At 42.1% G+C, this 23138-nt stretch overlaps 1 protein-coding gene across 1 annotated transcript in view; it reads right to left on the bottom strand.

Moving 5' to 3' along the window:
- The window catches only part of TMTC2 (transmembrane O-mannosyltransferase targeting cadherins 2), a 342425-nt gene that overhangs the window by 4057 nt on the left and 315230 nt on the right, over positions 1-23138 (bottom strand). The window contains exon 11 of the mRNA XM_029078947.2: positions 17273-17336. Coding sequence (XP_028934780.1) covers positions 17273-17336 — 64 coding nt within the window. The remainder of the gene's footprint in view (positions 1-17272; positions 17337-23138) is intronic.

The following is a 23138-nucleotide window of genomic DNA, read 5'->3' as shown; positions in this document are numbered from 1 at the left end:
TGTAAGACACAAAGAAGGGAAAAATGTACCCTTACTATATATTCCCCAAGAATTTACATGGCATTTTGAATATAACTTCATTTTGCTATATTACCAAAGATGAAATGGTAAAAATGAAGGGAATGCTAAAGTTTGCTATGCTGTCTCGAATGAAACTATCATCATTTTTGATAACACATATGAACGAGGGGTTCTTCTTGCTCAAGGAACTTTATTGTCCCCTGTTTGAATTCAGAACTTTTCTGTCTTTGAGAACTAGGCATATCTTGACCTGATTTGCTTCCCTATCCACTAATTAAAATACCATCTCTCATTAGGATCTGTGGGTTCCATTTTGGAAACCTGAGGACTGCACTGAGGGATGGGAGGTAGCTGATTTGAATCCCCAGCCACTGGAAGAAAAGAGAGAGACGACGAGGAACCAATAGTAGGTTGAAAAGGAAATCACTTTGAGTGTATTTGGGTTAGTCAGAAACTACCTACTAGACTAAGTGTCGGTCTCCCACATTGGATTCCAAAGCAGTTGAGGGCAGGAACCGCGTTTTCTATCGTTTTTTTGGACTCTCCCAAGTACCTAGTACACTGTTTCACACACAAAAAAGGCATTCAAAAATACTAATGATTTGTTGTCAGAAAGAGTCAGGGAGAGGCTGAAGGAATTGCTTCAGTAGGGCAATAGGGGTAATAGTCAGCAAGAAGGCAGTCTCTGGCTGGGAAAACAGGAAGTCTGTCTGTCCCTCATGGCTTTCACTGGGCGTGACGTAGTTATCAGGAGCTTCTCTAGGATGTTGAGCAAGCCCTTTCTTCCAGGAGGAAAACAGCATTAGAACAGCATACCAAACCCTAAATGAAATAAACAAACACATACCGTTCTATAAAGTACACTCATTTCTCCCATAATGCAGGGGTTAATAATAACAATAATAATTGTGGAATTTATTAAGTGATTACTACATGCCAGACACTGTACTGAGTGCAGGAATAGATACAAGAGTATCAGGTTGGACACAGTGCCTGTTCCATATAGGGCTCACAGTCTCCATCCCCATTTTACAGATGTAACTCAGGCCCAGAGAAGCGAAGTGACTTGCCCAAGGTTACACAGCACATTCAATAGTATTTTATTTATTTATTCAATAGTATTTATTGAGCGCTTACTATGTGCAGAGCACTGTACTAAGCGCTTGGAATGAACAAGTCGGCAACAGATAGAGACGGTCCCTGCCGTCTGACGGGCTTACGGTCTAATCGGGGGAGACGGACAGACAAGAACAATGGCAATAAATAGAGTCAAGGGGAAGAACATCTCGTAAAAACAATGGCAACTAAATAGAATCAAGGCGATGTACATTTCATTAACAAAATAAATAGGGTAATAAATATATACAGTTGAGCACATATATACAGCACATAGGTGGTGGAGCTGGGATTAAAACCCAGGTCCTCTGACTCCCAGGCCCGTGCTCTAGCCATTAGGCCTCGTTGCTTCTCCAGTTTCTGAGATAGGGCTAAAACCGATGCCAAGTTCTCTAGGAAGAGAAATGAAAGTTTTCTGTGGCAAAGGGCAGGATTCCTAGCCCAAGAATTCCAGGTGACTGAATATCTGATTATACCTAAGTGTCATCACGCTCTGCCCGCTGTAACTCAAGCACTGGGAAACTGCAATCCAATTTTTCCTTACACACACCGTGTTTTATTAAAGGCAGCGGATGAAACTTTTCAGCAAGTTAACAAAGGCAGTGAGCAACTAACAGCCCGATAGCTCTGTACAACAAATGATGCCACCTACTACTTCACAGACTAGAAAGCAGAAGGGGACCCTTCCCTCAGTTCTTTCAGGAGACAGATGCTTCCCATCAAATAAGCTGACAGGTAATCCTACTGAGGCTGTCAGTGACATCTTTCTCAGCCCAGTGGGAATCAGGTCCTTTTTGGAATTTTCTTATGCTCTTATGCTGATTTCCCCATTACGTGGGAAAGCAGCAATATGACAATCTCATTTAGTTACCGGAAGTGTTTTCTCTTTTCTTTGAAACTAAATTACTGCACTGTTTCATTAGTGAAGTTTTTCAACATCATCATTTGCTAAACTTTTCACCTCAACAGTGCAAGAATGAAAAAGAAAAAGATAGAGGGAAATGAGAAAAGCTTTGGGGAGAAGAGACCCCAAAACGCTCAATAAATATCATTGATTGATTGGCTGAAAGAAGTGAAGAAAGAAGAGAAAGAGGCAGGAATAGGCAAGCAGGCGACAAGTCAGGATAAAGATCTTTCAGGAAGCTGCTGCTGCTATTTTTCAACTCTTGGGCTACCTCTCGATGTCCTTTCTGGCCTCAGGATTGATGATTGGAAATCTATAACCTCTTGAAAATCCACCCTGAAGTTCAGTTTTTGAACAGTACTGTAAGGCCACAGAGACACAAAATCCTCTGCCCCAGCAATGTTAAGAGCAGCAATTACTACAGCACTCTCCAGGGGTTAAAGGTGACACTGAGTACAGTGCACTGATTAATAACTGCTCAGTGGACTTTGATGATGATGATTTTAAAAGATATATTTCAAGTAGGTCATCCTCTTTAAAACAAAAATCATTACTGGAATACTTTCAAATGAGTCAAACAGTTCGGAATTTACAGGACAGCACTTACTCGAGCCAGTGCCCAATTAATCCAGACCTCAGAATGCGATCTGTGCATTATCTAAGGGTCTTGCTTCTCTGTTCTTCTCTCTTTTTTTTTTTTTTGTTTGTTTGACCACTTTCCTGCTAATTAGCACCTCCTCCAAAAGGCTCAACTAAGCTGAGGATGTGAAATTTAGATAAGTGGATTCTCATAAAAGAGTTGGTGGGCGAAGAGTTTTAATACTTGGGGATTTCTATTTCCCTATCCCTTATTATCACGGATCATCAAAAGCTGAATGGTTCCAGCTTTTGTAATATTACGAATAGTACCGACACCAACACAAGTGCTAAAGACCTATCCGGTAGTGGCTTAGAAAATTAAATTATTCTTAGAGCTAAGAAAATTCCTATTATCAACTACAGATACACTTGAGATCTCCACGACTTAACAACTGTGGTAATTGTTAAGAGCTCACTATGTGCCACACACTATACTAAGCGCTGAGGTAGATGCAAAGATAATCAGGTCCCACATGGGGCTCACTGCCCCCAAACAGGAGAGCGACCAGGCATCGAATCCCCATTTTGCAGATGAGGGAACTGAGGCAAATTAAGTGATTTGTCCAAGGTCACACAGCAGACATGTGGCAGAGCGAGGATTAGAACCCAGGTCCACTGACTCCCAGGCTTGTGCTCTTTCCACTATGTCGAGCTGCTTCCCTACTTGACCAAAGAACAAATCAAATGATCGGGGACTTTGAGGATATCCACAGTCTTCCTACTTGTAGACTCTTCTGTCTAAACTAGGTAACGGGGGTTTCAATCTTATTCAAAGCAGCGGCTAAATGATGGAGTCCTTTCTGCCATTCAGTGAAAACTATCTGACAGAGCTGTAGTGGAGCAGGAAGACATACTGAGTTGCAGTGACTGATTGGACCATGATGTTTAAAAACGAACGTGCAGACAATTTCGGAAGGGGTTTAGAGTGAAAAAGATGTACTCTTGAAGTTAAATTGTCACTCTAAGCCCAACTGCCAAATAAGATTTCATGCTTCAAGTTAAGAACACGATGATGCATCGAGTTAAGTTCAAGTAGACGAAGCTGAACGCTCCAATTGCATATGGGAGGGGAAATATTTCTGGATAAAACCACACCAAAAAAACTTCCAGAAAATATGACTGTGTCTAAAACTATGAAGTTTGCAATTTCTTTGCATGAGGTGCTCCTCAAAATTCTCATAAAAATTCATAATTCTCATCTGGCTCGCCACCAACCAATGCCACGAGAAGCAGCGTGGCTCAGTGGAAAGAGCACGGGCTTGGGAGTCAGAGGTCATGAGTTTGAATCGCGGCTCTGCCACGTGTCAGCTGTGTGACTGTGGGCAGGTCACTTCACTTCTCTGGGCCTCAGTTACCTCATCTGTAAAATGGGGATTAACTGTGAGCCTCACGTGGGACAACCCGATTACCCTCTATCTACCCCAGCGCTTAGAACAGTGCTCGGCACATAGTAAGCGCTTAACAAATACCAACATTATTAACCCCTCACCCATGTCCTGCCTTTTGGCTTGGAACGTCCTCCCTCCTCAAATCCGACAATGACTCTTCCCTCCCTTCAAAGCTTCACTGAAGGCACATCTACTCCAAGAGGTCTTCCCTTAATCCTTGTTTTCCTCTTCTCCCATTTGCTTCTGCATCGCTCTGACTTGCTCCCTTTGTTCTTTCCCGCCCCCCCCCAGCCCCACAGCACTTACATATATATATATATATATATATATGTATATATATATTTAATTTATTTATTTATATTAACATCTGGTCTCCCCCTGTCTGGACGTTAAGCTTGTTGTGGGCAGGGAATGCATCTATTTATTGTTTTATTATACTCTCCTAAGCGCTTAGTACAGGGCTCTGCACAAAGTAAGCAGTAAATACGATTGATCGATTGAATGAATGAAGCCAGCGGTGGGGAGTGAATTGGAGCTGATGCAGCAGTGAATTGGAAATCAGCTGGGTAAAACCAAGCCAGCTTCCTCTTGTTTGGGGTGAGAAAGCAGGGCAGGACACAATCCTATCCAGGGGAGGGGGAAGGGATGGTGGGGAGCCCAGCTGAGAAAGGGCTGCGGGTACAAGGGGATTTCATAAGACACCAAGAGCTCACTAAACAAAAATATTGTACGGAGCCCCCTGGGGAGAGAGTGAAGTGGGAGGGACCCAGTTTAGAGGCTGGAAAGAGGAGGAAAACTGTTCACAAAGAAGAGAATGGGAAAATAAAGACCCAGGAGGTGAAGGCAGGAGAGAGCTGATTTAGAAATGATTTACCAGCTGGGAACGGGGGTAACTTCAGGGGCAGAGTTTAAGGATCTTGGGGTTCATTGACAGTCCCTGGAGCATCTCCAGATTTTAGGTATTCTAGGGTACAGCTGTTGTAAAAGTGGTTCGCTATATCAAGGTACACAGTGTAATTTCAGCTCCTGTGGAGTGGTTTTTTTGAATAAAGTAATTGCATCAAGCTTTCTAAAGAACTCATTCTGTCATATAAAACACAACAGAGGAAATCTAATGACAGCAAAATCCATTCAGATACATAATGGAAACTGATGCATTTTTTTTTTCCAATTTGTATTTTGGAAGCAACCTTGAAAATAGTTTTTTTTTTTTTAAACACATTATAATGGATGCAAAAAGTACTATATTTTAGTCTATTTCCTTTTCTCTGTGAAGAGCTCACATATATACACCCTCACTCCATTTTCCAATCAGAGAAGTGCAAAAACCTTTTTATGGCTGCCACAATGTACTTTGCTACAGTCCACGGCAGTAAATATGTCAAATTTGAGGGTTTGGGGTTTTGGGGTTTTGTTTTATTTTTTATAATTAAGGTTATCTGGTGATTCTGAAATATTTCTTAATTGGAAGTTTCAAAAATGAAATTAGCATAAGTTGGTTCTGACCTCAGGAGACCTCATCCTGCGGTAGAGTACAATATAACAGACACATACCAACTGGACTGGACTGTTCTAAGGGCTTAGTACAGAGCTCTGCACACAGTAAACACTCAGTAAATACCACTGATTGATTAACTGATTGATGATCCCACGTCCAAGAGTGTTGGTGGTCAGATTCTTTCAGGTTCAATCAACAGAAACGACGACTGGTTAATAGGGAGAATGACTAGAGATTCCGTCCTGTTCACTGGTTTTGTGTGACATTATCTGCCTGCTCCGTATCAACTTCAACTAAGCCAAGCAGAAACCGGGATGAAGCAGGTACACGGTTCTTCTCTGCACTAAGGAAAACTTGTGCTATAATACACATTTCTTGACTGGGACCACGTATACGCACAAAGCCATTTCTAACATCGCCGTTTTGTTCTCTCTTCTTAGGCCGGATAGGCACGCTTGTTGGAAGACTACTGAGCCAGGTTGATCGGAAGAATCCTAAGTAGCAAGAGCAAAGCCGTTCTCCGTGAGACTACAGATCAGAGCTGGGCATACGGCAGCTGGAGAGCCATACATGGCTCGCGCACCCTAGGCTCTGTTCCTTTTTATTTTGCCGCAGTTGAACCGTAAGCCAGCCGTGATCAGGGAAAATGGGGATTGAGACTGTGAGTCCCACATGGGATGGGGGCTGTATCCAACCCGATTTGCTTGATTCCATCCCGGCACTTAGTACGATGCCTGGTACATAGTAAGCACTTAAAAAATACCACAATTATTATTATTATTTCTTGTGATCACTGTGTTTATTGTACTGTACACGCCCAAGCGCTTAGTACAGTGCTCAGCACACAAAGTCCTCAGTAATTACGAATGACTGACCGAAAGTGTTTGTGCTGGCTGCCTTTGGCTCACTGCCACCATGGCTCACCACCTTCCACCCAATCAATCGATCGGTAGCATTTATTGAGCACTTACTACGTGCGGAGCACTTTACTAAGCACTTGGGAGAGAACGATGCAAAAGAAAATCCGCGTGGACTAGTGGACAAAGCACGGCCTTGGGAGTCAGAAGGGCCTGGGTTTCAATGCCGACTCGAACACTTGTCTACTGTGTGACTCGAAGTAAAGCACTTAACTCCTCCGTGCCTCAGTCTACAAAATGTGAGTCCCACGTGGGACCGGGACAGTATCCAAACTGATTAGCTTGTATCCACCCCAGTGCTTAGTATAGTGCCTAGCACATAGTGCTTAACAAATATCAAGTAAAAAAACAGAGTTGGTAAACACGTTCTCTACCCATAGCAAGCTTAGAGTCTAGAGGGAGAGCACTGTGTTGGAAGTTGAAAAGCGTATAACAAAAGTAGCAAAAGTAGAAAACACTGTGCCTGTCCTTGAAGGGTTTATAATATACCAGATTGTAAGTCACCAATTGTCAAAGAAATAAAAAATTACATTTTAGGATATTAAAGTATTAATGATCATTGAATGAAAGAAAAGCCCCGCGATCAAACAATGCATTCTGGCATAGTGGATAGGGTACGGGCCTGGGAGTCAGAAGGCCATGGGTTCTAATCCCAGCTCTACCACTTGTCTGCTGTGTGACCTTGGGCAAGTTTCTTTACTTCTCTGGGCCTCAGTTACCTCATCTGTAAAATGGGGATTGAGACTGTGAGTCCCACGTGGGACAGGGGCTGTATCCAACCCGATTTGCTTGTATCCACCTCAGCGCTTAGTACAGTGCCTGGTACATAGTAAGCACTTAAAAAATACCGTAGTAATTATTATTATTATTTCTCCAGTGCTTCTGTTGTTCACTTATTCCAGGTGCTCATATTGGTGCTCATATCAAATATATGCACTCACTTCACCAAATCACTCCACAACTCAGCTTCTTGGCCTTTTCTCTACATTTCTTATGAATTTTTTAAGTGAAGAGATGCAAATAAACTACCCTCCAAAGCAGTCTCACTTTTCATCTCACTGTAACTATTCTTAATTCAATTGCTGGTTTCTTTTCCAAAAGAGGTTAAGTTTTCCAAGTGACTTATGTGGATTTGGAAGTACAATTCCCTGTGTGTTACTTGGGAAAAATAGCCTGCAATATTACCTTCTAGTTAATTAGTTTTTGTCTTGGTAAATTATTAAAGCCTTACCCTTGGCAAATTACTACACTGTGATGGATTACATTTACCATGAAGTTTAATTGTATTCCTCAAAATATATTTAATACCTTTCCCTAATAAGCAGTTGGAAGAAAATTCCTTCCCTAGCATGTGGAATGGTCATTAGAAAAATATTTCCTTCAATAAAATGGAATTCCATTTCCCAATTCCCAGAGATCATGGGATGTACTTCTATGCTCCACCAGAACTGTCAAATTTGGCAGTCACAGAAAGACTTCAAAATAAAATACCACAACAGGAACTGCTTAATAATGCTAGCATGGATAGCATAAAAAAATGATTTGAGGAGGAAGTGGATGGGTTCAAGATGATCAAGAGATACGAGAGAGGCACTGAGCTGAGGCCGCAGCGAAGTACGGAATGGAAAAGAAACCATTAAAGATGGATCCGAAGATACATGAAAAGTTGCACTAACAGGTGTTATTTGAGATCGGAATATTTTACTCCTTAAAACCGTGACAGTTTTATTTATTCCATTCAAATGCCCGTTATGGGAATTCTGCACATGTTCGGTTGATGTCATATATTGGCTACAAAGTAATGTTGAAAAATAAAAAGGCTTAAATAACATTTAGTTTCCTTAGGAATCCTGATGGGTCAGTCCCCTTTTTTCCTTAGTGACTAATGGCTCTTCGGGCGAAACAACATTCATTTATAGTTTTGCATATAGGAGCTATGAATAATGAGTTTAGTATTCTTACAAATGTCACATACAGAATGAGCAGGAGTAATGAGATATATTATATTACATGACAATGCAGGTGAAAAGGCACCCTTTAAAATGGAAAGTTTAAATTTCTGTTTGAAAATGGAGGTATGGGTCAAGTAGTGCTTTTCACAACTATCAGTATTATTGATAAACACCTAGTGAGAATCTAGAGTGCTTTCTTCTAGATAATGCTGAAGCGTCAGCGCCATTAATTTGCTCAGGCTGTGGGGAGGGGTAAAAACAAAACAGGGAATATAACCAGAAAACTCGATCATAGAACTGCATTATCCATGACACACATAAACCCTTCTAATCTGAACAAACAGATCTGCTTTAATCTGAGGTATGTCGGAAGACGGTTTGAAACTTGGAATGAAATATTAGAAATATGTCACTACTCGTTGCTGGAGTGTAAAATTTATTAGCACAGAATATTGGATGGAAAATTAGAAAGTTATTTATTAAAAAGAATCCCACTGTGCATATAGTGTTTCTGAGTTTATTTAATGAATGTTAAAGCCCACTTTCTTATCAGTTTTAATTGGATAGTAAATTTATCCTATTGTTTCTAGAAACAGTACCGGAATATTCTATTAGAAGCAACCTTGCAGGATTCTTTTTTAATTGAGCTGAAGCAGATGGTTTAATTTCTGTTATGCTAATTTCTTGCTGTGAATTCTACTTTTTATGGCACTTCATTTCTGATCTTCGCTAGGGTCTATCAAGGACCCCCATCTTATCCATTTTATATTTAAGGGCAACATAAGTTAATACAAACAGGTTCTCTCCTATCCCTGTTCTGTTAAGAGCTTCGTGACCATAATGAAAGCACCTAAGATGAATCTCCATGCAATTATTGTAACAACAAAGGCCAAACAGTGGATTATGCTTAAATCAGCCCCAAGAAGTTGAAATCCAGGCCTTTAGATGAGTATCTTCAAACAACCTAGCCTTTATACAACTACACGTAGGGAGAATATTATCATCAGTGGCATTTATTGAGTGCTTACTGTCTGCCGAGGAGTAGAGAAGCAGCGTGGCTCAGTGGAAGGAGCCCGGGCTTAGGAGTCAGAGGTCATGGGTTCTAATCCCGGCTCCACCACCTGTCAGCTGTGTGACTTTGGGCAAGTCACTAAACTTCTCGGTGCCTCAGTTACCTCATCTGTAAAATGGGGATTAAGACTGTGAGCCTCATGTGGGGCAACCTAATTACCCTGTATCTACCCCAGGACTTCCAACAGTGCTCGATACATAGTAAGCGCTTAATAAATACCAACATTATTATTATTATTACTAAGCACTCAGAAGAGCACAATACAAAAGTGTTTGTAAACATGCTCCCTGCCCACAATAAGATCACAGTCTCCGCGGTGGGGGGGGGGGGGAACACACACGAATATAAACAAGTGATTTATTATATATTATTTTCAGATATGTACTTAAGGGCTGTGGGGTCAATATCAAATGCCAAAAGGTCACAGATCCAAGGCAGAATATACTTTATTTATGTATAAACTTCTCTGAACTTGGTCAGAAAGAACCTATGTAATTTGAGGAAGAAATTTAACTGGTTTACGAATATTTTTAAGAGATCTACAAATTTTAAGTCTGTTTACTAAGGATGAATAGACAAAACAAATGCATGGATTATTAATCAACTACGCCATGAACTTTGCTAATGGATTTAGGAAGGACAGTGTTCATAAAATATTAAAAATGGCACGTCTAACACCAAATCATTCCATTATCAGCCTTTTCTGACTCATCAGGCAGGTTTACAAATGAACTGCTGCAAAATTGAGAACCTCCCAATGAGAACATCTTGTCCTCAGATTTTAAATTAGGGGACATTACCATACGAATAATGTACCTTTAACGATGCTGAGAATCCATAATTAGAACAATCAAGTCTTAAGGAACTGAGAACTATAGTTTAGTGTGATCAGTCAGAATAAAGTGACCACAATGTTTACAGCTACAAGGGAGATGTGGGACAGTTTTCTAGTAAGACGGCAACTACTGGGAAAAAAAGTCAATGTTATAAATAGCAAGAGTAAGAGAGAAGGCAGAAAAGGGAGACAGAGACTGAGTGAAAGACAGTCAGAGAGATAAAGATAGTGAGAGCGAGATAACAAGAGTCAGAGGACATAGGTTCTAGTCCTGACTCTGCCACCTGTCTGCTATGTGATCTTGGGCCTCAGTTACCTCATCTGTAAAATGGGGATTAAGACTGTGAAACCAACCTGATTACCTTGTTTCTACCCCAGTGCTTGAAACAGTGCTTGGCACATTGTAAGCGATTAACAAATACCATAATAACAATAACAATAATAATAATGGAATCATAGTGTGGCCTAGTCGATGGAGCATGGGCCTGTTTAGTCAGAAGGACCTGGGTTCTAACCCCAGCTGTGGCACTTTCCTGCTGCTTGACCTAAGACAGGTCACTGAACTTCACCGTGCCTCGGTTACCTCATTTGTAAAATGGGGATTAAGACTATGAGTGGAATGTGGACTGTGTCCAACCTGATTAGCTCATATCTACCCCAATGCTTAGTACAGTACCTGAAAGGTGGTAAGTGCTTAACAGATACCGTAAAAATAAAAATAATCATTGTGATATTTGTTAAGTACTTGCAACGTGCCAAGCGCTGTACCAAATCCTGAGTTCAATCCCCAACTAGCATATCCAAGTGTTCGTCTCTAGTCAGCCCTGGCTCCTTATCAGTTAGACAGTGAATTCCACTCACCACAAAGGCTCATCGATTTCCTTGAAGAGTTTCACTGCAGCTTTTTCTCCTAAAGAGTTCGGAGAGCTTTTTTAGGTGCAAGCAGTCCCAATTCTGGGCGACCGTGTTGCTAACGGGAACACAGCCATCAGACTTCAGCAGGTCCAACTTTGAGCCACAGGCTGCCCACGATATCCACAAGTCCAGTGCTGAGTAGCCAGTAATTACAGCAGCAGGTGAGCGCAGAGAAAAGATCTTGCTCCTCTGTCCCTGTCCTGCTGCTTCCAAGGCTATTTCCATGATATTTAACCCCTAGCCGGAACTGTGGATTATGGAACTATCCATTACGGATGGATGGTAACGGTGAGGCCAGGTCATTCATTCAATCGTCTTTATTGCGCACTTACCGTTTGCGGAGCCCATTGTACTAAAATGCTTGGGAGAGCACACTGCAAATCTAAAGATTTCTGTCCAATAGGCTGGTCATAAAACAGGCCCATTGTGAGCTGGAAACCGATCGCTCTGACATTCATCACTAAAAGAGTTTCTATACTTAGCCTTTTGGCACACACGATGCGGCTGAGAGGAATGATTCAGACTTTTATCGCCTGGACTCGTTCTTTTTCTACTCTGTATATCCCAGCCTTATCTTCCTTCAGCGGCCACCTCAATCCTCCCAAACTTCCTACTGAAAAGTAACAGCATTTGAGATAGCGGTCAGTCTCGCTCAAATAAAACTGCTCTTAACTCAGATGGTGGGATTTCTCTCCGGGGCAAACGTTACTGCCTCACCAACTGCCAGGTCAGGGTACCAAATCGAGCTACTCCCTCCATCGCGCTATAATTTAGAAAGAACCCGAAAGACTTTTCAAGTTTCCGCAGAGGCTTCAAAAACATCTCACACTGCGGCTACGGTGCTGTTCGAGTCACCATATGGCCGGCTCCACCTGCTATAAGTCAGCTATTTCCTGTAATGGACTGCAAAGGAAAAGATCTGTTTGGCTGCCACTCTAGCGATAATCAAAGCAGGAGAAAGATGAAAGTGGAATGTCATAATGTGTGATGAAGTATTAACGAGGCAGCTGTAGAGAAGTTTCCCCCAAGAGACTTTTAAAGGCAATTATGGTGTATCGGCAACTTAAGGCAGAGAATTGCGTTTAAATTGCTGTGTCAGACGGTGTCAGGAGGACCTGGGTTCTAATCCCGGCTCTGCCACGTGTCCGCTGTGTGACCTTGGGCAAGTCACTTAACTTCTCTGTGCCTTAGTGAGCTGCTGACACTGAGTACTGTTATGGGGCTGCTGACATGGGGGCCACTGAAAATGGAATAATCTTAATACCTCAAATGATGTGCCACAGCCATAGATAATTGTCCATTGGCAACAGAAGATACATTAATAATAACAATAATAATGTTGGTATTTGTTAAGCGCTTACTATGTGCAGAGCACTGTTCTAAGCGCTGGGGTAGATACAGGGTGATCAGGTTGTGCCACGTGACACAGCTGACAAGTGGCGGAGCCGGAATTCAAACCCACGACCTCTGACTCCCAAGCCCGTGCTCTTTCTACTGAGCCGCGCTAAACAGTGTAGCCAAATTAATGGAGCACGGGATTGGGAATCAGAAGGACCAGGGTTCTAATCCTGGCTTTGCTGCTGTGTGTCCTTGGGAGAGTCATTTAACTTCTCTGTGCTTTAATTCCCTCATCTTTAAAATGGAGATTAAGACTGTGAGCCCTGATGTGGGACAGGGACTGTGTCCAACCCGATTATCTTGTATCAATTAGACTGTAAGCCCGTCAATGGGCAGGGACTGTCTCTATCTGTTGCCGATTTGTACATTCCAAGCGCTTAGTGCAGTGCTCTGCACATAGTAAACGCTCAATAAATACTATTGAATGAATGAACCACAATCCTTAGAACAGTGCCTGGTGCATAGTAAGCATTTAACCAATACCACAATTATTATCATAATTATTATATAGAGAAGCAAATAGCGATTGAAATGAGGTGGCTCTTAGATGTTCAGAATAAGAAATCAAACATTTCTAGTCACAGGCTTAGCCAGCGGAAGAGTGTCGCAGTAGACGATCTTTACGCGAATGCACTGGGGAAGGGGGAGTCGGGCAGTCCCGATCCCAGTCCCTCTGTCACGAATACCGATAGAAATCGCATCGTTAGAATCATCTTCTTTGAACCCAAAGCACAGTACCCCCTCTACTTAGCTAATTAAAATCTATCAAATTCCAACGTAACTGTGAAGTTTCAAAAAATAAGTCATCAACTAAACACCCTAATCGACGAGATACATTCTCAGAAGGCACAGCTTACATAGGCGTCTGTAAATACACTGCATATCTTGTATCTACCCCAGTGCATAGTACAGTGCTTGGCACATAATGACAGCTATACAAATACCATTATCGTTATTACTATTATCATTAATTACTATTCTTGGGTTACTAATAATTTTCAAATTACACTCAGCTTTTGCGTAACGCATGGATTCACCACGTATTTGGGAGAGAACATCATTAGGGAATTAGGGAGTTTTCATCTCACAAAACGCATCCACCAGAAACAGCTGGAAGCAGGCAGGCACTGTCAGTCAAACAGCACGATCTATAGCGCAAAGTTTCCTTAATGTGGGGTTTGTCGAGAATAAAACTCTAGGTTAGAGGATAACTGAGAGTAATCGTTATATTTCACATCAACCATGCGTACACCCTTTGTGCAAAGAAATAGTCCGGGTTTCGACCTTAGGATTCAGTTATTCAGACTTTTTATGGTGATTTTGTTCTTTCTGTTTTCGTCTGCCTTAGCTGCTATACTGTGACAAAAAGGTATGTAAATCAAATCTCTGTAAGCGTTTGAATGGAAAAACTGGATCCAATAATACACTGATGATACACAGGTTAAACCTGTCAGGAGATGCAATTTATTACTCTCATGTGACAATTACTCTTTCCCCCTTCAAAGCCTTACTGAAGGCACATCTCCTTCAAGAGGCCTTCCCTGACTAAACCCTCCTCTCCCCTTCTCCCTCTCCCTACTGTGTCACCCCTCCCACCCCCACAGCACTTATTTAATCTATCTGTATAATATTTATTTATATGAATATCTGTCTCCCCCTCCAGACGGTAATCTCCTTGTGGGCAGGGAATGTGTGTATTTATTGTTATATTGTACTCTCCCAAGCTCTTAGTACAGTGCTCTGCACTCAGGAAGAACTCAATATTGAGTGCCCGTAGTTTCCAGGAGTCACATTATCGTTAATAGTATTTATTGAGCGTTTACTGTGTGCACACACTGTACTAAGTGCTTGGGAGAGTACAATAAAAGAGAGCTGGTAGATGTAGTATATACATCATGATGATCTGGGAATTTTTACTCAATAGTTTTCAGGTTTTCCTTCTAAACACCCTTCCCGTTAAGGAAGTATCTGTAGGGTTCAACTTCACTGCTGATGATTGCAAGTTAACTGGGCCCGTTGTGACAGAAACCTACGATTTACTGGGGCCATTTTAATAGTTCTTTGTATTTCTTTTAGAATATTTCCAGTACTATATAAGACTAATGGGCTCCATTCTTTCTTAATTCTCTTCGACCTCTCTGCTACCTTTCACAATTTTGACCATTCCTTCCTCTTAGATATGCTGCCTCTCTTTTGTTTCACCAACAAATAGTTTTTTTCCTGATTCTTGCTCCTTCTCTGCTGACTCCTCTTCCTTTGCTCACCTCAACTATAGTTTCCCTCAAGGTTCTATCTGCTCTTTTCTTTAAAAAAATTAATTCTCCTGGGCAATGCACCCACTTAATAATAATAACTGTGGTATTTGTTAAGCACTCACTATGTATAAAGCACTGTTCTACATGCTGGAGTGGATACAGGTTAATCAGGTTGGAAAGAGTTCCTGTCTCACATGGACCTCACAGTCTTAATTCCCATTTTCCCAATGAGGTGGCAAAAAGAAGTTAAGTGACTTGTTCAAGGCCACACAGCAGACAAGCGGAGGAGGCGAGATTAGAACCCATGACCTTCTGACTCCCAGACCCGTACTCTAGCCACTAATCCATGATATGTCTTCAGTTACCAGGTCTACATGGATAGCATCTAAACCTCCCTTTCCAGATGCTATCTCTTCCTGCCTCACGATCTCAGGTTTCCTTTAGCCTTCATGACATTTCAGCGCCAGTTTTTGCATATTTTTATGCTATTTGTTAAATGCTCACTGTGTGCCAGGCACTGAACTAAGCACTGAGGTAGACACAAGGTAACGATACATCCCACATAGGATTTACAATATTAATCCCAATTATACGGATGAGGTAACTGAGGCACCAAGAATTAAAGTGCCTTGCCCAAGGTTACACAGCACTCAAGGGAAAAACTGGGATTAGAACCCAGGTCCTTCTGATTTCCAGGCCCAGGGCCTATCCACTAGGCCAAGCTGCTTCTCAACATGCCTGCTCATCCACGCCGGTATTCTGAGCTAAAGATATAGTGTATCTAGTCACATCACCATCAGTGGTATTTACTGAGCGCTTACTATATGCAGAGCACTGTAGTTAGTCTGTGAATCAATCATTATTTATTGAGCACTTACTGTGTGCAAAGTACTGTACTAAGCTCTTGGGAGAATACAACAGAGTTAGTAGACACATTCCCTGCCCACAACAAGGTTACGTTCTGGAATACACTTTACCTGCTCACATATTTCTCTTCCGCTGACTAATTAGACTGGGATCCCCATGTGGGGCATTCATTCATTCATTCAATAGTATTTATTGAGCGCTTACTATGTGCAGAGCACTGTACTAAGCGCTTGGAATGAACAAGTCGGCAACAGATAGAGACAGTCCCTGCCGTTTGACGGGCTTACGGTCTAACCGGGGGAGACGGACAGACGAGAACGATGGCGATAAATAGAGTCGAGGGGAAGAACATCTCGTAAAAACAATGGCGACTAAATAGAATCGAGGCGATGTACATTTCATTAACAAAATAAATAGGGTAATGAAAATATATACAGTTGAGCGGACGAGTACGGTGCTGAGGGGATGGGAAGGGAGAGGGGGAGGAGCAGAGGGAAATGGGGGGAAAAGAGGGGTCTGCGTGTCTGAACTGATTAACATTTATCTACCCCAGTGCTTCCAACAGTGGTTGAGACATAGTAAGTGCTCAACAAATACCATAATTAGTAATGATTATCATGACCATTTCCTTTATCTAAATCTGCTCCAAAAAGCCTTCCTGAAGTATCCTTTTCTGATTCTGAAGGGTACGGGGCTTGATGCTTATCAAAGTTATGAAACTATGCAGCTACCTTTGAACTTCTTATCTTTCAGTGTCCATGGCCCAGCCTGGCAATTTTTTGCCCACTTGGATGGTGTGCATTGGCATTACTTCTGCTTCTGTCCTTCACCCTTGTATTATCAATTCGTGGAAAGCTGACTGGAGTTTTGCTTCTACCTTTAAGATCTGGCCTACAGTAGACCTCTAACAGATACTGTTACTGCACTTAAACCATCCCAAGAAAATGGCTGTTGATTCTATGCTTTAGCATTTCCAGGGGGAGACAAATTAGATCTTATTGAATTAAATCCTGTTCCTCTCATAAAACTGTGTACACCCCCAGACACAATTTTAATGAAAATATTATCAATAAACATTAGAAAAAATGAATAAAAATGAAAGTTGCAAGGAAGAATCCATCTGCTGTTTGGGGAACAGTAATGAATTTTGTGTCTTTTGGCAATAGGATATTATATGATATAGTACTCATTTTCCTCTCTGAGGAGAATAGCTTGAAAGAAATTAGGTAATTTGTTTATGGAAAACCACCCACAGAACTGTGAATCACTTAGTCATGAAAGCTAAAATATTTACCTCTGTTTTCAAATGCTCTGGTTCTATGAGGTCCAAAGGGATTTTTTTCTCTGAAATATTATCTTTAGATGGATAGCTTAAATCCTACTCTCATTGAGAGTCACATCAAATAGCCAGGAATGAGATCTTCTTGCTCTCAAATTTTCCCTTACTAGGAGCCAATTGCACTGAGAAATGATGGTCATTAAGAAAAGTACTTACATTGGGTCTCAGTCTGGCTGCCTGGTCGTAATATTTCTCAGCTGCTTCATTGAGGCTGGCTTGTCTATTGGTGAGAGGAGAAAAAAAAGCAAAATAGAGTGTTTAATTTAAAATTCAGCATGGGCTAATAGAAAAAGCCTGAACCACTATATGTCAGTAATGAGCTTTTTATAATAGAGAGCACCTACCACTTATATACCATTTAGTTTTAAGTAGTAAACCTAATCTCAATTATAGTATTACAATATAAACCTGAGACATGGCTATTATTTAAGGCCCGGTGCCTTTACGAAACATCAGATGCAGAAACAAACAGGAAGAAAGGTTAGGTAGACGGTTAAGACTAAATAGGAAATAACAGTGATATTTGTAAGTGCTTACTACGTACCAATCACTAAGTGCTGGGACGAATACAATAAAATCAAATCGGACCGAGTCCCTGCCCCACATGGGGCTCATAGTCTAAATCTGAGGGAGAAGAGTTATTAAATCACCATTTTACAAGTAAGTAAGTTGAGACCCAGAGAAGTTAAGGGACTTGACTAAAGTCACACAGCAGGCAAGTGGTACATGGGATTAGAATCAAGGTACTCTGACTCCTAAACCCTTGGTCTTTTGCACTAAGCCACTTTCCAAAATCATGATTTTTCAGGAAGACCTTTAAGATAAGAGTAAGTAATGCGATACTCTTTTAAAAGCCCTTTTCAATAAAAGCAGTGTGGTTCAGTGGAAAGAGCACGGGCTTGGGAGTCAGAGATCATGGGTTCAAACCCCAGCTCTGCCACTTGTCAGCTGTGTGTCTGTGGGAAAGTCACTTAACTTCTCTGGGCCTCAGTTACCTCATCTATAAAATGGGGATTAAGACTGCGAGCCTCACGTGGGACAACCTGATTACCCTGTATCTACCCCAGTGCTTAGAACAGTGCTCTGCACAGAGTAAGCGCTTAACAAATACCAACATTATTATTATTATTATTAAGAGGCAAAGGGATACTAGTGGGTTTGGGGGATTTTTACATTTTTACCTAAGTTTGGGCTTATTCTTGGTTATTGTTTTCTGCTCTTTCTGCCACTCTGACAACTCTCTGCTGCTGAACTCTAGGAACAGTAGAGGATAACAGGATAATATGGAGGATCAACTGTTTTCAGTCTCTCCCTCTGAGATAATCCCGTTAATGTTGGGGGAAGGATGGCAATAGGCCTACACCATCTTTGTAAAGTGCCCCACAGCCCCCATATTTGTTTGGGATCATGCCACCCCTGTCACCTGACCCCACACTGTACTACTCCTCAAAATGGTTTGTTTACCTCATTTCCGGGCAGAGAGTGAGAAAAGCTCTGATGCTGAAGCCAATCACAGCTACCAAGAATTCAAAACTTCTATAAAATTATGAGACTGTAAGCTCCTTTTTTATAGTATTTGTTAAGCACCTACTGTGTGCCACGCACTGAATTAAGCTCTGGGGTAGATATGAGCTCATCAGGTTGGACACAATCCATGTCCACTATTAAACCCCATTTTACAGACGAGGTCAATGAGGCACAGGGAAGTTGAATAATAATAATAACGTTGGCATTTGTTAAGCGCTTACTCTGTGCAGAGCACTGTTCTAAGCGCTGGGGTAGATACAGGGTAATCGGGATGTCCCACGGGAGGCTCACAGTCTTCATCCCCATTTTACAGATGAGGTCACTGAGGCCCAGAGAAGTGAAGTGACTTGCCCACAGTCACACAGCTGACAAGTGGCAGAGGCAGGATTCGAACCCATTATCTCTGACACCTAAGCCCGTGCTCTTTCCACTGAGCCACGCTGCTTACTCGCCCAAGCTCACACAGCAGAGAAGTGGTGGAGGTGGGATTAGAATCCAAGTCCTTCTGACTCCCAGACCCATGATCTATCCAGTAGACAACCCTGCTCGCCTTGTGGGTAGGGAAGGCGTCTACCAATTCTATTATACTATTCCAAGTGGTCAGTACAGTTCTCTGCACACAGTAAGTGGAAAACGAAGAATATTGATTGATTGAGGGGGAAAGAAAACCATTTAGACTGCGTGACTCAACCCTCATCAAGAATGGAGAAACAATCCTGGGAAGATAGCAGTGAAACCTGTCCATCATCAGAAATGAGGCCTGAAGATTTGAAGCGCCGAGAATCTGGCAAAGATTTTCCTCTTCCAAATTTGGAATAAGCTATCCTAGGAGCTATGAAGAGTGATACAGCCCTTACATCTGTAAGCATAGCTGGTACTTTAACTATCAGAGCGTGGCTCAGCGGAAAGAGCCCGGGTTTGGGAGTCAGAGGTCGTGCGTTCGAATCCCCACTCTGCCACTTGGCAGCTGTGTGACTGTGGGCGAGTCACTTCACTTCTCTGGGCCTCAGTTACCTCATCTGTAAAATGGGGATGAAGACCGTGAGCCTCACTTGGGACAACCCGATTACCCTGTATCCACCCCACCGCTTAGAACAGTGCTCTGCACAGAGTAAGCGCTTAACAAATACCAACATTATTATTATTATCAGAGAGGATTTTGGTGTATGTGTATTGTGTGTGTGAGGGAAAGATAAACAGATGCATTTCTCTTCAAAATACAAAGTGCTGACCAAGTGACGTCTGATTTTAACATCACAATCATCACCCACTTAATAAGGAAATGTGAGAAAGTTGACTACCGATATTATTATGGGCTCTCAATTTTGGCAGGGTTATTTGACAGCAAAATCCACCATGCCGGCTCAGAACTGTAATGGAGTGTTAGGCCTTATTTCAGTGTGGCCTAAGAACTGAAACCATAACCAGAGAAGTGAAATGCTTATTTTATTCAATTCAGTCCCTGTGGTTGGCAAAATTGTGGTTGGTTAGACCAGAGGCTTAGAGGACCAATTGGTTAATGGGTCTACGTGTTTCGGCACACAAAAAAACTCTAAATTTTGCAGCTATAATCCTGATCTGTTGACCTTATTTTAGCTTGGAGCTTGAAAGATATATGACAAGCTGTTCTTCTAGGGGCTACAAAGGACTCCTTGATTTGAATATTCCAATTTTGTTTATTGTAATACTGTATGTATTGTAGAGTTTCAATCATTTAATGAAAGAATGGTATTTACTGAGTGCTTACTGCTGAACACTCTACTACGTGCTTGGGAAAGTACCGATACAACAGAGATGGTAGACAAGATCCCTGGCGACCAGGATCTTAGACACCTCAGGGAAAAAAGGAAATTTAAAAAGATAAGGAATAGGGGGAATAGCTAAAACAGTACTGGGGGATGGCGCGGTAGATAGAGCATGGCCCCAGGAGCCAGAAGGCATTGGATTCAGGAGTCAGAAGGCCATTTTTTTTTGCCGTGTGGCCTTGAGCAAGTCATTTCACTTCTCTGTGCCTCAGTTCCCTCATCTGCAAAATGGGGATTGAGACTGTGATCCCCACGAGGGACAGGGACTATGTTCAACCCGATTTTCTTGTATCCATCCCAGCGCTTAGTACAGTGCCTGGCACACAGTAAGCACTTAAGAAATACCACAATTATTATTCTTATTATGAAAATGTATGAGTTTAATTGGCCATCCCTGGTGTACTATGAGAACTTGGTATTTTTTCGGTTTCCTGAAAGGATAGTGATTTTGCAGAACAATTCATGACCCCTTGTATTTACACTTCTATAAGCGTCATCAGCATACTGATGCTTCTGGGTGATTAATGATCACCAATAGGGCCATTATTGGATGGAGAAGAGGCCAGGGCATGCTTAGGCTACCCAGCCCCCTTTTGGCTCATGCGTGAAGCGATTCTTTGCGTTGTTTGTGTCGTTCCAGTTTTGGAGGCCAGGCTGGTTCTTTCCCTGTAGTTCGCAGTGGTCACCGTCAAAAAGATCTGTGGATGACAGATTTCAACGAGGACTAATAATGATGTCTCACACTAAGAATGAAATCTGATATTGAAGTCCCATAAGAGCCTCCATTGTCCTTACGGCACCTTTTAGCACATGGAACTTCCCTAAATTTGTCCTAACGGGAGCACGAAAGAGTCTTGTCTGAATTAGGGAAAAGCCTGAATTGTGGAAGCATATTTTAGAAGGAAGGCATTGTGCCTGTGTGTTTGCTAAACTGTCTTTTTCTTGGTATCTGTTTTTTTCGTTACCTAACTCCATAAGCCCGTCCGGGGCTGAGGAATATTCAGGAACTATGGCTTAGTGGAAGGAGCCCGGACTTGGGAGTCAGAGGTCATGGGTTCGACTCCCAGCTCTGCCACTTGTCAGCTGTGTGACCGTGGGCAAGTCACTTCACTTCTCTGTGCCTCAGTTACCTCATCTGTAAAATGGGGATTAACTGTGAGCCTCACATGGGACAACCGGATTAACCTTAACTACTACAGCGCTTAGAACAGTGCTCTGCACATAGTAAACACTTAACAAATACCAACATTATTATTATTATTATTTAATAGCCCATCAACTCTCCCTGCTCTTGATGAGGTCTCACCTTAAGAGCAAGTTATGAGCCTAAGTCATTCCATCAATCCATCAATCAATGGTATTTATTGACTGCTTACTACAAGCAATGCACTCTTCTAAATGCTTGGGAGAGTACAATACAGTTCTGAGTCTTCAGGGCCAAGAATCTCCTCGAAGGAACTGAGTTTGGTGACTGTAGTTTGCCCAGCACCATTCAAATTCCCTCTTTCCTGCCACTAAAGGGTAAGCAGGAATTCCCTATTCTCTCTTTGTTGCTCAAAACCCTTGCGTTCTCCGCATCTCTCCTGCTGCTTGCAGCTTAAGTGATGCTTTGCTAATCATAGCAAGGCATCACTTAAGCTGCAAGCAGCAGGAGGAAGACATCACAGTTTAGATCAAACCCTCCCTTCTTTGATCAAAGGCTAATTTTCCTGGGCATTTGATGAAGGAAAGTTTTATGTACCAATTTAAGGTTACTTTCTTCTCCTTTGGCATACAAAATCCTTGGGGGCAGAAGCAGTGTGTCCTTTACTTTACAAGAAGCAGCCTGGCTTAGTGAAAAGAGCAAGGGCTTGGGAGTCAGAGGTCATGCGTTCTAATCCCGGCTCCGCCATTTGTCAGCTGGGTGACTTTGGGAAAGTCACTTAACTTCACTGTGCCTCAGCTACCTCATGTGTAAAATGGGGATTAAGACCGTGAGCTCCACGTGGGACAACCTGATAACCTTGTATCTCCCCCAGTGCTTAGAACAGTGCTTGGCACATAGTAAGCGCTTAAGAAATACCATCATTATTATTATTACTATGTATTTCATTTGTATGTTCCTCAAGAGCCCAGCGCAGGGCTCTGAACACTGGAGAGACTTTGTAAATACAATGAAACCGATGGTGCTATTTCTAGAGAAATAGCTTCTTCAACATAATTAGCAGCGCGTTTAGTGGAAAGAGGTTAGGCCTGTGAGTCAGAAGACCTGAGTTCTAATCCCAGCTCTGCCATCTGTCTGCTGTTTGAACTTGGGTGAGTCATTTCACTTCTCTCTGCCTTAGTTTCCTCACCCACAACCTGGAGTTTCAATGTCTGTTCTCCCTCCTACTTAGAATATGAGTCCCTAATATGAGGGACCTAATTGCCTTGTCTCTTTCCCAGCACTTGAGACAGTGAGTGGAACAGAGTAAACGCTTAACAAATACCACAGTTACTATTATTATTAACCACGAGGAGCCAGGTTTAACACTAAGTGTTTATAAAAGAGGCAGTTCACAAACGTGACCCAGATGCGTGAAGAAGACGGAAAACAACTTGCTTTCTGTACAGTGCAGTGTGATGAAGTCTGGAGACTTCAAGCAAGAAAGACAGAGGAAACATTGCTGGATTCACTGTTAAACAGTCTCCACCACCGAAGGGTGACTCTG

Source organism: Ornithorhynchus anatinus, chromosome 14 (assembly GCF_004115215.2).
Source record: "Ornithorhynchus anatinus isolate Pmale09 chromosome 14, mOrnAna1.pri.v4, whole genome shotgun sequence".
In the NCBI taxonomy this organism is placed as follows: Eukaryota; Metazoa; Chordata; class Mammalia; order Monotremata; family Ornithorhynchidae; genus Ornithorhynchus; species Ornithorhynchus anatinus.
The sequence above is the reverse complement of the archived record's forward strand: the minus strand, read 5'-3'. Positions and strand labels throughout refer to the sequence as shown.